The sequence below is a fragment of the Peromyscus maniculatus genome, chromosome X (genome assembly GCF_049852395.1).
Source record: "Peromyscus maniculatus bairdii isolate BWxNUB_F1_BW_parent chromosome X, HU_Pman_BW_mat_3.1, whole genome shotgun sequence".
Taxonomy (NCBI): Eukaryota; Metazoa; Chordata; class Mammalia; order Rodentia; family Cricetidae; genus Peromyscus; species Peromyscus maniculatus.
Genome location: NC_134875.1, coordinates 135,054,519 through 135,071,712, shown reverse-complemented (window position 1 = coordinate 135,071,712; position 17,194 = coordinate 135,054,519). Strand labels below are relative to the sequence as shown.

General features: G+C 49.2%; 1 protein-coding gene across 2 annotated transcripts; it reads left to right on the top strand.

Moving 5' to 3' along the window:
* Positions 1–509: 509 nt before the first annotated feature.
* Positions 510–17,121, top strand: Foxp3 (forkhead box P3). Of its 2 annotated transcripts, XM_076562489.1 has the most exons (13): positions 510–598; positions 771–2,658; positions 9,270–9,494; positions 10,012–10,116; positions 10,214–10,352; positions 10,739–10,826; positions 10,909–11,013; positions 11,833–11,923; positions 12,056–12,136; positions 15,019–15,169; positions 15,818–15,894; positions 16,025–16,126; positions 16,291–17,121. In XM_076562489.1, exons 2-13 carry the CDS (start codon positions 2,602–2,604, stop codon positions 16,432–16,434), a joined length of 1,365 nt encoding a protein of 454 aa, XP_076418604.1. In that variant the 5' UTR covers positions 510–598; positions 771–2,601; the 3' UTR covers positions 16,435–17,121. The 2 variants fall into 2 exon arrangements, with proteins under 2 accessions (XP_076418604.1, XP_015844090.2); XM_015988604.3 differs by lacking the exons at positions 510–598; positions 771–2,658 and having other exon boundaries at positions 8,890–9,494.
* Positions 17,122–17,194: the final 73 nt, after the last annotated feature.

The window sequence follows — 17,194 nt, the reverse complement described above, 5'->3', positions numbered from 1 at the left end:
CAGATGGTCACGGGGATATAAAGGAGGATGCAGACCATAGCATGACCCCTGAGAAAGCCAGCACCTATTCCAGAAAGAGACGGGTGCCAGGGCAGGGACCAGAACTGTCTCAGTCACATAGAAGATGCAAGGGACTATTCGGGCCCAAGTGTACAGGGAGCAGGGATCATTAACTCTGGGCATGCCCACAGTCAGCTGCCCAGGACTCCCTGTTAGGTATGCTCTTCCCCCTCCCCCTCTCCCCTCCCACACACAACCACTCTGTTAAGCTCCTAGGATCCCTGCAAAGCTCCAAAGTCAGAAAGGAGACCTCATCCCACCTCTGTACCTCCCTTTCGCCTCGGCACCTCCCTCTGCTTCCAGCCACCACACAGGCCATGTTTGCGCTTAGATATATGTCCCACCAACTTAGAAGCCCCAGCCAGTGAAAGTTCTGCTTTGAGCTAATGGTAGGAAGGGTGGAGGGTTTTTTTTTTTATTGTTGTTGTTGTTGGCTGATATTTTTAGGTCTTTTTTTTTTCTATTCACTTTTTTCCCCTCTTGTCTTTACAAAGCCAGGCCATCATCAGTTCCACTCTTGTCTTTCTTTTCTAGAAAGGTGAGTTAAGTTGAAGAAAGCCACTCTCTCTTTTATTTTGGCGGGGGGTGGGGGGTGAAGATAGGCAGAAGGAAAAGGGGGCAAAGGAGGAGGGAAGCGGTAAAGGGCTGGGTATTTGCCACTAGACTAGTATCGTGTGAATAAAAACTCACTTCTACTTTCTCTTCATCAGGCCCGAAGCCGGTCTTGCAAAGAAGTTGCAGTTGGATACCTGGAACTCTACGCTCTCCGGGGTGCCAGGGCACCAAAAGCTGGAAGCTTTGGCCATGCCTGGTCAGGAGAAATCTGTAGAGGCTGGTCTGTGTTAAGCAGTGCTTGGAGGGAGCGGGTCTGGGCCGAAGCGAGAAAATGCAACTGCCAATCTTGTACAAAAACTCTAAAAGCTCCCAAGCGTCAAGCTCCAGAAGAGTCTCCAAATCCCAGAACTTCCCTGTCATCGAAGCCTAGAAATTAAAACCCGACACTGTGGGCTTCAGGAAAACTGGGCGCTTCAGAACCCAGTGCTAAGGACCCCTATTTTCCATCTTTGTGACCTTGGGCAAGTTGTACCTCCCTTTTCCCCATCGGTTTATTAGCAATACAGTAATGATGAGATGGACCTCAAAGGGTGAGGATTGGACACAATTATTTGTGAGAAATGGTCAGCTCTGTGACTGGAATGCGGACATTTCTAGATAAATGTTGGCTACCAAAATTATGGCAGTGACTTAGAATCCTAAACCTTTGGGAACTGTAGCTTTTCTTTCGTTTTGTTGTTTAGGTTTTTGAGACAGAATTTGGCTATATAGCCCCAGGCAGCCTTCAACTCTTGATCCTTCTGCCTCAACCTCCTGGGTGCTGGGATTACTGGTGTGTGTTAGGATGCTGGGTGAAACTGGGGCTTTTCATAGTAGAATGTCACAAAGGCTGGGGCGGGGGGGCGGTAATCAGAATCATCAGGCTATATAGTTATATTGTTCCTGACAGGATGGGAACCCTGGGCTGCCTTGTGTATGACTTTTTTTTCCTTAATCTTGTGTTGGTGGTGCTGAGGATGGACCCAGGAGTCTTGCACATGTTAAGCAAGCCCTCTGCCTCTGAGCTGCATGGCGGGCGAGCCTTTCTTACCCTAGCCCTTGGGTGTGATGTTTGATGCATTAGTATGGGGCCGTTAGGACCCGTTCGGGCTGTTCCCAGGTGGGTGACGGCTGGGTCAGAGCGCTGAAGCATAAACAGCATGTGGAGAGTCTTTCCTCTTCACACAGAGACTCGCAGCAGATTCTAGGAGCCAGTGATTCTGAGACTGGTTGATTCTATGAATTTGTGGTAGGAGTACACCCCACTTTCTTTCTCCATGAACTGCATTACATAGCTCTTGCCTTCTATGGGAAGGAAGGTTACAGAGGTGTCCAGCTCTCCCACCCTCTGGCAGCAGGAATGGTGATGATCATATTGATTCTACCTGAGGAAAAAGCGAGGCCTGAAGCAGGATGCAGCCTCTGGAAACCAAGCACTAGTCCATCTCTTTCTTTGCTGTTTCCCATCCAAATGTTGGGCTTCAGATCCCTTCTCCTGTTCTCCTGTTCAGACCAGGGGTACTCAAACATCCTGCCATGCACAGAACCGTGTCTCTACCTGCCTTGGGATGCCTTTGTGATTTATCTTCCCTTATTTTTTTTTTCTGACTCTACACACTTTTGTTTAAGAAATTGTGGTTTCTCATGAGCCCTGTTATCTCATTGATACCTTTTACCTCTGTGGTGAGGGGAAGAAATCATATTTTCAGATGACTTGTAAAGGGCAAAGAAAAAACCCAAAATTTCAAAATTTCCGTTTAAGTCTCATAAGAAAAGAATAAACAAAGCGAGAGAGAGAGAAAAAAAAAACTATGAGAACCCCCCCCACCCTGTGATTATCAGCACACACACTCATCAAAAAAAAAATTGGATTATTAGAAGAGAGAGGTCTGCGGCTTCCACACCGTGGTTTTTCTTCTCGGTATAAAAGCAAAGTTGTTTTTGATAATGTGGCAGTTTCCCACAAGCCAGGCTGATCCTTCTCTGTCAGTCCACTTCACCAAGGTGAGTGTCCCTGCTCTCCCCCACCAGACACAGCTCTGCTGGAGAAAGTGTCAGGGAGATAGCAGTTAGGGGGGTCAGGAGCCCTCCAGTCCAGCTGGACACACTCAGCCACTGTCAACTCCAGGTAAGGACTTTTGAAACTAATACCATTTATCCTAAGTACCAGATAGGTGGAGCAGTCAGTCCTTAGACAGGGACAAAAAGAAGAAAATTGATGGTTTGAGGCACAGATGGACAGGGTTTTTAAATGCAAGTCTCTATGAATGCCAGAGCTTTGGGCCACTCAGCATCTTGTCCAGCTGGAACTGGGCACTTGAACTGCATCTCATTTCTTTCCTCTTGATGCCCCCCACTTCTTTTCCTGTCTCACCCTGTTCCTTTGTCTGTCTCTGTCTTTCTCCGGTGAATGGCCACTCACTGTCCATGTCTTTAAGAGGCTCTGACTAGATTCCTCTCTGTCTCTTCCATCCTGACCACCTGTGTCCCATTGCTTTCCTCCACCTCTCCGACTCTCTGGGCTCGCCTTCCTCCACCTGCTTCTCCCCCCAGTATCCAGCACAGAGAGTGGACCACCGCTGGTGCTTGCTAATAATGACTGGAGAGCTCCGTTTTCCAAAAATGGCTATCAGTTTTGTTGGTCCTCTGGGGAGGAGGGTTGTGAGCAGCAGGTCAATCTTAGCATTTAATTGAACTTCTGCTGTGTCACATAATAGAACACGCTCTCAAAAGGCACTTCACAGCGTGGTCAACCATGGTTTATCTAAGGACTGTGTGAGTGTGACCAGAGTTCATGTCCATGGAGAACAGGCAGTTCAGGACAAGGGTGAGCTAGTCTCTTCAGGCTTAGTCCTGTGGCACTGTATCTGGTATATGGTAAGTTCTCACTGTTAGCTGTTAGTATTTTTAAACAAATTAGAATCACGCTGTATTTGGGGTTTGTTCCTGCTTTATTCAATCAACACCATTTTTGTAGCATACTAAAAAAATGAACACGTGATCTTTTATGTCTGCCATGACTGTCCTCACATCACGCTCTGAATTGCCTGAATTAAGTGCTGATGGTTGGATATTCAGGTTTCTTCTAATTACAAAAATCCATGTCTGACTCCTTGGACCCTGAAAATGGAGTAGCTGGGGAAGAAGGAGTATTCGTTTTTTAAGGCTTTTTGTGTTTTGTTTTGTTTTATTTTATTTTTTGTTCTCTCTGCAAATTGCTTTTCCAAAATGCTGTCTTGTTTTATGTTGTTTCTATTCAAGCTAATCTTAGAATTGTAGGTGGGTATTACCACTTTTAATCCATCATAAGAAGAAGTTACATTGTCAAATTTTGCATTCTTTGGTGACTTTTAATGACTACTGGCCATTTGTGCTTTGTGAACAAGAGTTGTATGATCATGTTCTTACTCCTAATAGAGTACTCAAGATTTTTTTCTACAGATCTTAATTTGGAAAGGATAATAACTTTCTATTGGCTATATGTATATGGCAAACATTTGCCCCAAGTTCATCATTTGTGAATATGTGTGTTTTAATTTTATTTATTTACTTATTTTATGGGTATGCATGTTTGCCTGCATGTGTACCATATGCGTGCCTGGTGCCCATAGAGGCCAGAAGAGGGTGTGGGATCCCATGGGACTAGAGTTACAGATGTTTGTGATTTGCCACATGGATGCTGGGAATTGAAGCCACCTCCTCGGGAAGAGCAACCATTGTTCTTAACCAGTGAGCCATCTTTCCAGCTCCATTTGTGTGCTTTTCTATTGTTTTTGTTTTGAGACAGGGTCTCACTGTATAGCCCTGGCTGGCCTAGAGAACTCACTGTGTAGACCAGGCTGACCTCACATTCACAGAGACCCAGCCATCTGCCACTGTCTCACGGGTGCTTGGATTAAAGGCACACGTCACTATACCTGACTGTCATCTGCTTTTTTTCCTACTTATTGTGCTTTGTAATGCACATGTGTTTTATGTATTCAGACTACTCTTTTCTCATGTGGCTTCTGTCTATGGCTTTGTGCTTTAAAAGTATTTTGCCACTTGAAAATGAGATAGTTGTTCACCCCATATTGGCTTCCAGTCTCCTTTATGGCTTCATTTTTTCCATTTACTACAGAGGTCAAAAGTGTGGGTACTGGAGCCAGACTGTCTGGAACAACCTAGCCTCACCTCAAGTCATCTATGTGAATTTTAACCATCACTCAACCTCTCTGTCCCTCCATTTCCTCGTATGTACTGTGATGGTTATATTAGTACCTACCTCAAAGGCTCTTTCTGGGGATTGGATCTATTAATCATGCTAGGTGCTTAGCACAAGGCTGAACACACAATGACAGGCATTAAAATGTATGTCTTCGGGGGATCTGGAAATTATTCTAGAGCCTGTGATGCTGGAGACATTTCAAGTGGGCAGAGAGCTGCTGGTGGGAAAGTGGACTGATCATTCTATCCAGTCACTTGACTTTCTCCTGTCTCAGAAGCATTTGTTAACCTAGCCTGCACGATCCCTCATGTTGAAACATTGCATTCATCACAAATCCCATTCTCTGCATGCATAAGTCTATGGCCAAAGCTTTCTACTCTGCTCTGGTCCTTAGTAGTTGTCCTTGTACAAGACCAATACTGCTTTTCTGATGTTGCTTTGCAAAACAATTCAATACCAGCCATGGATGTCTCTGGCAGCTAGCGGCCAGAGGCCAGTGATTATTTGAGTCAATCCTCTCTCTATCTCTCTGTTTCTTTCACTCTTTTTCTCATTATTTCTCCATCACTGTTTCTCTAAATAGCTCTCACATCTCTGTGATCTATTTCTGTTCCATCTCATGTCCCTCACTCTATATCTCTATCTCTCTCTCTCCACCTGTATCTCTTCTTCCGTGTCTGTTTCCCCATGTCTTTGTTCATACACATATGGGCACACACAAACACACATGATGGATGGATGCATGGATGGATGGATGCATGCATGGATGGGTGGGTGGGTGGATGACAGGACAGAAAGACCCTGGCCTTCCTCCATCCCATACTCTTTCCAGGCCTCACAGAGATGTTGTGTCAGTTAAACTCAAGATCAGATCTCAGAATTCTCAGTGGGACCTTGCCTCTGACCATCCCCCATTGTGGCCTCAGTTTACCCCCACAGTACCCAGGAGACTTGAGATGTCAGTCCCCCTTTCTGCCTTCTCAAAAATTGGATCCAGATTTCAGCAAGATGATCCATAATCATGGAATGAGGCCAAGCCTCAGAAACTCTGGCCTATGTAAGACCCCGGGCCCCATGAGTCAGAAGCCCTAGCTGACCAGAGAATAGTAATGATGAAGGGATATCAGTAAGAATGTGTCCTCAGAGTTGGTGCTAGATTCCTGGAGATCACTATTCTGAGGTCTTTCCAAAGAGCCTGGTGGTGTGCTCTTTCCATGAGTCCCAGGCCAAATGTCTTCCTCTTGCCCCTATCTCTGGCAGAATGTTATGATTTGGGGAATGCTGTCCCAGGATAGGGGGCTGGAGGAGCCATATGTAAGTGTCCATTTATCAGCGAGACATTTTGCTCAGCATTTTATATGTACTAACTTTGGCAAGTGGCCCCTGTTACTGTCCCAAATTAGAAAGGAGGGCAAAGCCTGTCCTGCAGATCAGGGCAGAAGAGGGTCCTTCCAATTCTCTGCCTTTAGGGAGCTCGGGGAGGAAGCTGAGGAGAACTTGCTGACATTCCAGGCCCAGCAAGAGGCCTTATAGAGTTTTGGGCTTCCTAGCCTTTAGGTGGTTCCCATTTCTTTGGACTCTGGGACAGGGATCTACACAGTGAGGTGAATCCATGCACCCTACAAAGTTTGTATTCCTAATATCCTGAAATCCATTGGCTCTAAGAAATGAGACCCTATAGTTCTAAGTTTCGGTTACTCTACCATTTGAAGACCCAACGGGTCCCAATATCCATGAGGCCTGCCTAACACCCACCAAGCGTCCAACCTTGGGCCTCTCTGACATCCAAGAAATACAGGATCTACAGAACTTGGGGTTTGCATGGTGGCCAGATGGACGTCACCTACCACATCCGCTAGCACCCACATCACCCTACCTGGGCCTATCCGGCTATGGGATGGACCAGGCAGTTCTCGGAACGAAACCTGTGGGGTGGGTTGTCTGCCCCCTTCTCTTCCTCTCTGTTGCCGATGAAGCCCGGTGCATCCGGCCGCCATGACGTCAATGGCAGAAAAATCTGGCCAAGTTGGGGTTGTGACAACAGGGCCCAGATGTAGACCCCGATAGGAAAACATATTCTATGTCCCAGAAACAACCTCCATACAGCTTCTGAGAAACAGTCAAAAAGGGACGCCCCAACAGACAGTGCAGGAAGCTGGCTGGCCAGCCCAGCCCTCTAGGTCCCTACTGCCACCAGACAGACCATATCCAATTTGGGTCCCCTTTCTGAGAATGTACTGATGCTTCCCAGAGTCAGTTCCAGATGTATTTAGGGAGATTTCTTATAAGTTCTGGCCAAATATCTAGACTGCTTCAAAAGTGACCATGGTCCGCCCATGAGGGCTAAGCCATTATGGTGGAAAATTCTACTCACCGAACTTGATACATGTTTGCTTGGACTGCTATAATGAAGTATCACAAACTGGGTGACTTATACAGCATAGTTTATTGTGTCACAGTTCTGGAGGCTAGAAGACCAAGATCAAGATGTCAGCAGGGTTGGCTCCTTTTATAATCTCTTCCTGGCCTTCTCCTAGTTTCTGATTGTTTTCTTTGCTGCCCTTTGCCTTGGAGAAGCATCACCTCGTGGCTGCCTGCCTTCATTCAGTCTTTCACCTCCTCTTCTCATCACTGTTGTATGAAGCCCGTGTCCTCAGCCTCCACAGACCCAGACCCCTGGTTCTCACGCTAACGGTTTAACCCCTGAGACACTACAGTTTTAATACCCAGGTATTAAACGCACACCAGTCTCTGTCAGGACCACAGTTCTGATGATCCCCATGACATGACAGCAAAGAAGAAACTGCCTTCCAGAACACTTCTGTGCTCCCTGGCTGTTTTCAGAAGCCGTCTGCCCAACCCATGTAGACTAGAGAAGGACATACACACGCGCACACATATACAGAGCAGGGAGTTTCTGACCTGTAGACACGGACACGGACTTCCTAGAGGAAGATGTGGAGACAACAGCCTGGAATGGTGGCTTGTAATCCCAGCACTCAGAAAGCAGAGGCTAACAGTTCAAGAACAACACAGCTATGTAATGAGTTCCAGGACAGCCCAGGCTAAATGAGACCCTGTCCAAAAAGGCTATGGAAAGACTATAGACTTATGAACCTGGGCACCCCTTTAATTTAAAAGGGGGGGTAGAATTATATAGTCACTTCAAGATCTGGTTGCCTCTCTGACTAGAACTGTAAGATCCTGAAGGAAAAAAAAAAACCATGCCTCTCAGGGGCTGTAAGGTACTGGGGCTCAGCAGAGAAGCCTGGGTCACCACACAGGGCTTTGAGGAGGAACACCAAAGACTGAGGTGTGGCTAAGGGAAGAGGATATGGTGTAGGCATTCCAACCTTGAGGAACATAGATTGGGGCAAGTAGGGGTGAGGCTAATTTGGGGGGCACCCAAAGGCCCTAGATCAAGAAATCCTACCCCTCTTTTTTTTTTTCTGGCACCTGCCATGCTAACTCCGTGCAGGACAGAAGCCCAGAGAAGACTAACCCCCACCGCGGCCCTGAGCTCTGCAGTCTTGAATTCAGTTCCCTGCCCGCAGGTCTATCCAGGCATCTAATGCTTACCTTTGCGTCTAGCCACGGCTGAGTGTTACCACCGCAAACTCTGCTCCTCAACCCTCCATCTCTGGTAGTGCCCACTTTGCCACAGCTGCTTATGCTCAACCCCAGAAGTCATCTTGACCCTTTCTCTCATCTCCTACACCCAAGCTTCCAGCAACTTTGCCCGACTCTGTCTTCAAAGGAGACTTAGTATCCAGCCATTTCTTCCCAGCTCCCTCGGCCATTATCCACGTTAGCAGCAGCAGCAGCAGCATCACTTGCCTACACTATTGCTGTAGACTTCTCACTAGTAGTACTAGTTCCCTGGAACCTTCCCTCGCATAGCTTCCAGCTGAATCTTTGAGCTCATGCCCAAGTCACTGGAATAAAATAATGAGAAGAGAGCCTAAGACGAGCCCCAGCAGAGTCAGCAAAGATTGCAGCCTGTACAGAATGCAGGGAGTACCAGAAGGCTGAGGCCCCGCCAACCAACTCCCATTGCCCCACATTCACAACAGGGCTCTGTGGTGCATGCAGACAAGTCAGGTGCTGGACATGTACATGTGGGGGATATACATATATGTGATATAGATAGATAGATAGATAGATAGATAGATAGATAGATAGATAGATAGATAGATAGATAGATAGATAGATACACACATACACACGTATCAGGGTAGGGTGTATGTGTGTAAGACACACAAGGGCTGGGGTATAGTTATGGGCCCCTTTGGGGCATGCCCTAGCCAACATCTGCTCTGACCAGAGGCTATGTGTATGGTCCAATTGGATGACCATCTTACACTACCCCTGGAACGCATGTGACTCCATTCCACTGTTGTCCCTGCAGCCTGCCTCTGACAAGAACCCAATGCCCAACCCCAGGCCAGCCAAGCCCGTGGCCCCTTCCCTGGCCCTTGGTCCATCCCCAGGAGTCTTGCCAAGCTGGAAGACTGCACCCAAGGCCTCAGAGCTCCTAGGGACCAGGGGTCCTGGGGGAGCCTTCCAAGGCCGGGACCTTCGAGGTGGGGCTCACACTTCTTCCTTGAACCCCCTGCCACCATCACAGCTGCAGGTGAGGCCCGGGGCCCAGAATGGGGCAAGCAGGGTGGGGTACCTGAGCCTATAGGTGCCGACCTTTACTGTGGCATGTGGCAGGAGGGGGGCTGGTTGGGGCACAGGAAGTGGTTTATGGGTCCCAGGCAAGTCTATGACTTATGCAGATGTTGCAGGGCCAAGAAAATCCCCACTCTCCAGGCCTCAGAGATTCGAGGCTTCCCCCACCCTCCCAATCCTTGTCCCAAAAGGAGACCTTATTATGATCCCTTGGGCATAGCCATGTGTCTTCATCTCACTGTGACAAGAGGAGATGGCTGGAGCCCAGAAAGGTAAGGTGACCGTGTTGGGGCCAACTCTACCACTTGTAACTGTTGGATACTGGTGAGTCGTGTCTCCATGAGCCCCAGAGTCCACGTGTGAACTGGCTATGTGAATAGTTGCTACCACGTGGAACTTTAGTGAAAAGCTGATGAACGAGACACAGGACTGTGACGACGAGGCTAGCATCTCATGGCGTCTGCCTCCCCTTCCAGCTGCCTACAGTACCCCTGGTCATGGTGGCACCCTCTGGAGCCCGACTAGGCCCCTCACCCCACCTGCAGGCACTTCTCCAGGACAGACCACACTTCATGCATCAGGTATGGAATCTGAACAGGCTGGGAAGAGGGAGCAAACAGGACAACCGGGAGGCAGAGCCCGAGCCAGGCTGAGCCATGGCCCATGTCTGTTCCTCAGCTCTCCACTGTGGATGCCCATGCCCAGACCCCTGTGCTACAAGTGCGCCCGCTGGACAACCCGGCCATGATCAGCCTCCCACCACCTTCTGCTGCCACTGGGGTCTTCTCCCTCAAGGCCCGGCCTGGCCTGCCACCTGGTAAACACCTCAGCTTTCTCCCTATGGCTTCACAGAATCTCCAAGTCCTCAGATCTTCGAACATACACCATGTAAACTTGTCTGAATTGCAGCCCTATGGAGGTCTAGAGGGGTCTTAAGAGTCATGAAAACTCCAACTTCCAAAAACCCCCAGGCTTAGAACCCTGAAGACATAGAATGTCAAAAACCATAAATCGCTGCCATTCGTCAAAATGTCACTACTTGCCAGTGGGCATCTTTAGGCTGCCCTGTCGGAAGCCCTGCTCTGTGGGAACAGCAGTGCCCTATGAGTCAGAATCTTCAAGATTCAGGGAACGGAGAAGCCTTCTGGGACAAGCTGCAGGGCCTGGCTTGCAGCTCCAGAAGGACACGGTCTCTGCCCACAGGGATCAACGTAGCCAGTCTGGAATGGGTGTCCAGGGAGCCGGCTCTACTCTGCACCTTCCCACGCTCAGGGACACCCAGGAAAGATAAGTAAGTTGGCAGTGTTGGGAAGACCCCGTTCTCTCTGGCCACCCCTCTGCTCATATCCTGGGTTCTCTCACCCCCAACCTAGCAACCTTCTGGCTGCCCCGCAAGGATCCTACCCACTGCTGGTAAACGGAGTCTGCAAGTGGCCTGGTTGCGAGAAGGTCTTCGAGGAGCCAGAAGAGTTTCTTAAGTGAGTATCCTGACTCTACCCATGGGGTTCTGGTGTCTGAGCAGAGGTCTGGACTGCATATCTCAACTCAGAATCCTTTTGATGGATGACAAGGAGAAAGTGGTGAAGGCTGAGACTTCATCCCTCCCTGGTCTGTGATCGTGGACAAGTTACTGGGCTTCTCTAGGCCCAGGCTGTCTCACCTCTATGACGAAACATAATAATGAAGGTATATGCTGAGAGTTATCTTAGTTCCATTGTATACACAAAGGAACTAAGGCCCAAACAGAATTAAGTCTCAATGAAGCGCACACAGGTGTGATGACTGTTGGCCATGAACCCAACTGCTCCCCCACCCCACCCCACCCCCTGCTTCCCCCCACGCAACACACATTTCTGAGCCTCCCATTTCGGCCCCTCTAGATGGCTGTGGCTCTTTCCCCTCGGCTTCCTATCTGCTCCCTTCCCCTTCTGTATTTCACTACTCACCTAACTCTTGGCAACGACACAGGCCCTGTACGGCCAGGCCATTGCCTAGGCTGTGCCCACCACCTGAGGTACCGTTCTCCCTCACCACCTTTCTGATAGCTCAGGCCTGGAAGCCAGAGTGTGTTGTTACCGCGGTCCAGATGGGAGAGAGAGAGAGAGAGAGAGAGAGAGAGAGAGAGAGAGAGAGAGAGAGAGAGAGAGAGAGAGAGAGAGATGGGGCTCTGGTTGGGTGTAGAGAAACTGACTCTCAGGAGAAATCTCCCAAAGGGTCTTGGCTGTCCCTAAATGGAACACCAAGCCAGGAGGCCTGAGCCGGCACGGTCAGCTACATGGAATCTTCTCCTTGCTCAGGCATTGCCAAGCAGATCACCTCCTGGATGAGAAGGGCAAAGCGCAGTGCCTCCTGCAGCAGCGAGAAGTGGTGCAGTCTCTGGAACAGCAGGTAATGCCTGCAGGGGGGGTGGCTGAGGGCAAAGAAGGAGGGGGCGGCACTCCAAGGGAAGGCCTTAGTGCAGCCAAAGGTGTGGCTGAGAAAGACCAGGTGGAGAGCTCACTTTGGTGGACATCCCCACAGCTGGAGCTGGAAAAGGAGAAGCTGGGTGCTATGCAGGCCCACCTGGCCGGGAAGATGGCACTGTCAAAGGCTCCAGCTATGGTGAGTACCCCAAGTCCAGAGGCAGAAGACTTTAACGTCTAGGGGCAAGAGAGAAGCCCTTACAGGCCAAGTGGCCTCTTCTCGCATACCAGCCCTGGCCTGTACAGGCCATTCCCGCCTCTTTAATACGCGTACACACCCTCCGACCTTGTGACCCCAAAACATCACGATTCTGCTTTTTCAAAGCAATAATAGGTAGCCACATACAGGGGGCAGACAGTAACCCCAGTGCACCAGTGGCAGACTCAGAGGGTGCACTGCAAAAAGAAAACGGAGGGCCCTAGATTCAAATTTCAGGATAGCAACCTCAGAACACTGAACGCTGTAGGGTCGGTCCTGTGTGACCCTACATTTCACACAGCCAGTCCCAGGCACTTTGCTCATGTGAGCTTACTCAAGTCTCATACTACACCTGAGGTAGCTACCACTGTCGTCCTAATGACCACATGAAGACAACTGAGGCCAGGAAGACTTAGCTGATTCTCTCAAATTCACAGGTGGATGCTAGGGGATCCCAATTCAGCCCCTGCTCACCCCCAGCCTCAGCATCTCTGGCGTCATAGCATGCTCACTCCTGTATCTAATCAAGATGTTCCACAGCTACTTTGTGGAGTTCCGCCACAGCCTGCAATTGGCAAGAGGGTGGTGCCCTTCTCAAAAGCACTGACCTCACTGGACACACGCTATGCACCTGTAGTTCTAGCTACTTGAAGGAGGATCACTTGACCCCTTGAGTTCAAAACAATCCTGACCAACACAGAAGACCTTGTCTCTAAAAAAAAAAAAAAAAAAAAAACTGAGCTGCCACATCCAGCCATGATATGAGGGTCTGTGCCCAGTCTTATTTAAATCAGAAACAAGAGGAGTTGATCTGGGGGAGAGCGGATGTGGAGGGAGGAACTGGGAAGAGTGGAGGGAGGGGAAACTATGGGTGGGATGTAATGTATGAGAGGAGAATAAAAGTTTAAAAAATACAAATAGCCAGAGGGTGGTGGTGCACACCTTTAATCCCAGCACTCAGGAGGCAGAGCCAGGTGGATCTCTGTGAGTTCGAGGCCAGCCTGGTCTACAGAGTGAGTTCCAGGACAGCCAGGGCTGTTACATAGAAACCTTGTCTTGAAAAACAAAACAAAAAACCCAAATAAACAGGAGGAGTTGGGGAGAATGTTCAATGGGAAGAGTGCTTGCCATACAAGTAAAAGGATCTGAGTTTGGATCCCAGCATCCACACCAGATGCAGAGTATACAAGTCTGTAATCCCAGCGCACTCAGGTGGAGACACAATTACCCAAAATGCTGTGCATGTTAGCACAAGCCTTTAATCCCAGCACCTAGGAGACAGAGGCAGTCAGATCCCTATAAATTCAGGCCAGACTGGTCTACATAGGGAAACTCTGTCTGAAAAAAACAGAACCTCCCAAACTCAAAGCTCATAGGCCGGCTAGCCTGGCATAAGCAGAGGCATACAAGAGATCCTGTCTCAAACAAGGTGAAAGGTTAGGACTAACATCCAAGATTGCCCTCCGATCTCTACACATGCACCAGCACTTACACACATACAAACATGTATGTGTATACACATCATACATACACACAAGTGAGATATAAATATAACCAAATAAGTAAATGCAAATTTTAAAATCAAGTGGGGTTGGAGGACTGGAGAGATGGATCAGGGATTAAGAGAACCTGCTGCTCTTCCAGGGGACCAGAGTTTCCCAGCACCCACAGGGCAGCTCACAACTGTCTCTAACTCCAGTTCCAGTGAATCCAGTGCACTTTTCTGGCTTCCACAGGCACCAGGCACATATGTGGTGCACAGACATGCATGCAGGCAAAATGTCCATACACACAAAATCCTTTTGTTCATTTACAATCAAAATAGAATGGAAGCTGGGTATAATGACTCGTACCTGTAATCCCAGCACTCCAGAGGTGGAGGCAAGAGGATCACGAGTGTCAAGGTCATCCTACCATACATAACAAGCTAGAGGGCCAGCATGGGCTACATGAGACCCTGCCTCAGAAAAACATTTTTAAAGTAAAAATAAAATGGAAACTGAGTGGTGGTTAGGCAGAAATCTCAGCACTTGGGAGGTTGATACAGCAAGCGCGTGCCCCAAATTTGAGGCCATCCTGTGCTACATAGTAAATTGCAGACTAGCCTGTATTACAATGTGAGACCCTGCATAAGTAAATAAAGAAACAAGCAAACATTTTTAAAAGTAAAATGGAAAGCCAGTATGGTGGCACACGCCTTTAATCCCAGAACTTGGGAGGAAGAGGTAGGTGGATCGCTGTGAGTTTGAAGCCAGCCAGGTCTGCAGAGTGGGCTCCAGGACAGCCAGGACTACACAGAGAGACCCTGTCTAAAAAAATAAAATATAAAATAAAAATAGAAGCTACAAGTGTTGACACACACTTATAATCCCGAACTCCAGAGGTAGAGCTAGGAGATGGGAGGTACAGGTCAGCCAGATTTATATAGTGAGACTATCTCAGAAAAATAATTAAGTAACACAAAAATAAAATGAATAGACAAGGCATGGTGGTACACTCAGGATGCAGAGGCAGGTAAGTTTCTGTAAGTTCCAGGCCAGCCAGGGCTACATAGTAAGACCCCATCTCTAATAGTAATAATAATAAAATTAATATTTTTTAAACAAAATAGACATGGATGAGAGAGAGATCTGTGAGGAGGAAGCGGGTAAGCAGTAGAGGGAGGAAGTAGGGTGAAGTGGTCTGTACGTATTGCATACATGTGCAAAATTGTCCAGAAACAAATTTAATTAATAATACAAATACAGAATCATTTTGGAAAGGATAAGAGGAAATGAAAAGCTTAAGCCTCTCAATCACGAGCCTCTCCTAACTCCGCCCAGGCCTCGGTGGACAAGAACTCCTGCTGCATTGTAGCTGCGAGCTCGCAGGGCAGTGTTCTCCCAGCCTGGTCTGCTCCCCGGGAGCCCTCAGACAGCCTGTTTGCCGTGCGGAGGCACCTCTGGGGAAGCCATGGAAACGGCACCTTTCCAGGTCAGTGGACTCTGCACCCCATCTGACGACCCCACGCTCCTAATACCAATTGGTGCCAGGAGGTACAAAGGAGTTCCCCGTTCCCCTCTCACCCTCACCAGCGGCTGGGAGGAAAGGGCACCCGAGTTTATTAGGCCTAGAAGCCTGCAGTGGGTACAAATCCATAGCTCCGGGCCCCTGTCTTTTGGGGATTGGAGCCATGCCCCACCCACCTGGCATCAGCTGTTTCATTTGGTCATGAGAGAGGGACCTAGCTAAGGAATTCCAAGGAACCCTCCCTTCTTCCTACCTCAAGGGGAATCAGGTGGATTCTTCCAAGCTCACCAATCCACTCCCACCTGCCAGGCCTAGGTTGTGGATTTACCAGGAACCACAACTCTTTGGTGTCATACCGGCTACACCACTTGAACTGCTTACATGCCTTGGATGTGCACGTTACCCAACTTCTTTTTAATGGGGGGGGGCGTTATTTTGGGAAAAGTGGTGCAAGGAAGAGTTAGCTGATGGCGGGTACTGAGTAAACAGTACCTGTGTGTGATCACAGACCCACCCCCTCCACCCTTGGTGCTAATGGGGGGCTTTCAGGCCTTGGAGACAAAGGTGGGTGTGAGGAGGTCGTGGGGCCTGATCTATCCCAACCCTCTGCAGAGTTCTTCCACAACATGGACTATTTCAAGTTCCACAACATGAGACCGCCCTTCACCTACGCCACCCTCATCCGATGGGTAAGCGGGCCAGCCTAGGCCTGGCAGCTGGGGGTCGGGGCTGCTTGCCTCCCACCCTGCTGCGTCCCTCTGCACCGAGAGTGCACAATTCTGAGGAAGCATGCTCACCCCACCCGACTCCACCTTCCAGGCCATCCTGGAAGCTCCAGAGAAGCAGAGAACACTCAATGAAATCTACCACTGGTTCACATGCATGTTTGCCTACTTCAGAAACCACCCGGCCACCTGGAAAGTGAGCACCTCCGTACACAGCCGGGGGGGCTGGGATGGCTCCAAGGGGTGGTTAACCTTGGGCTAAACATGTGGGGAAGGGGCAGGTCAGGGCTGAGGTCTGCTGAACTCACTGGATGACTGTCCACCCCCTCCCCGCCCGGGGGCCTGGTCTTCCTTCCACAGAATGCCATCCGCCACAACCTGAGCTTGCACAAGTGCTTTGTGCGAGTGGAGAGTGAGAAGGGAGCAGTGTGGACCGTAGATGAGTTCGAGTTTCGCAAGAAGAGGAGCCAACGCCCCAGCAAGTGCTCCAACCCTTGCCCTTGACCTCAAAACCAAGACAAGAAAGATGGACAGGGGCCAAAACACGCAACTTAGGCTGTGGAGGCAAGGAGGCAAGTCCCGGACATATCTACAGAGACCAGGCAATGATGCTTCCACCGTCTTGCCTGTCTGCTCCCGGTCTAGCTGCCCTCCTGGATTGTATCTTCTGCCGTAAGGCTGAGGGACACCAATCCCAGCCCAGCCCCTATCCCCAACCCATTCCCAAGATGGGCTTTCCAGCCAAACAGCCCTCATACATACATATACATACATACAGCCTGCCTTGGCCACTCCCAAGCAGGAAAATGACACAGACACACACAGTCATAATCCTGTCCCCTGGACTCAACCCAAACCCTAAAACACAAAGAGCCTGCCTTGGTACATTCTTCTGCCCTCAAAGTTGCATGGTCCTGCAGTCTCACACGACTGCAATCTTATTGACTCCTACCCCAAAGCCCTCACGCACAACATCTGGAACCATGGGCACTATCACATATAGGTGTATAAGCAGACCCTTGCACAAGAGCAGCACTGGAACCTTCCAGATTACATCCCAGAAAACCACACAGGCATAACTGGTCATACACAGCCTCATGCAATGCCCCCAAATAATCAACAGTCAGACACAGCTTGTCAGAACTCACACATGCACACACATGTAGCCCCCTCCACTGTATGTCCTGAGCTCCATGAATACACACTGACTCACCAAAATGTACCCCATGTCTCACTTGCCACTGACCCCAGTCCCCGACCCCAA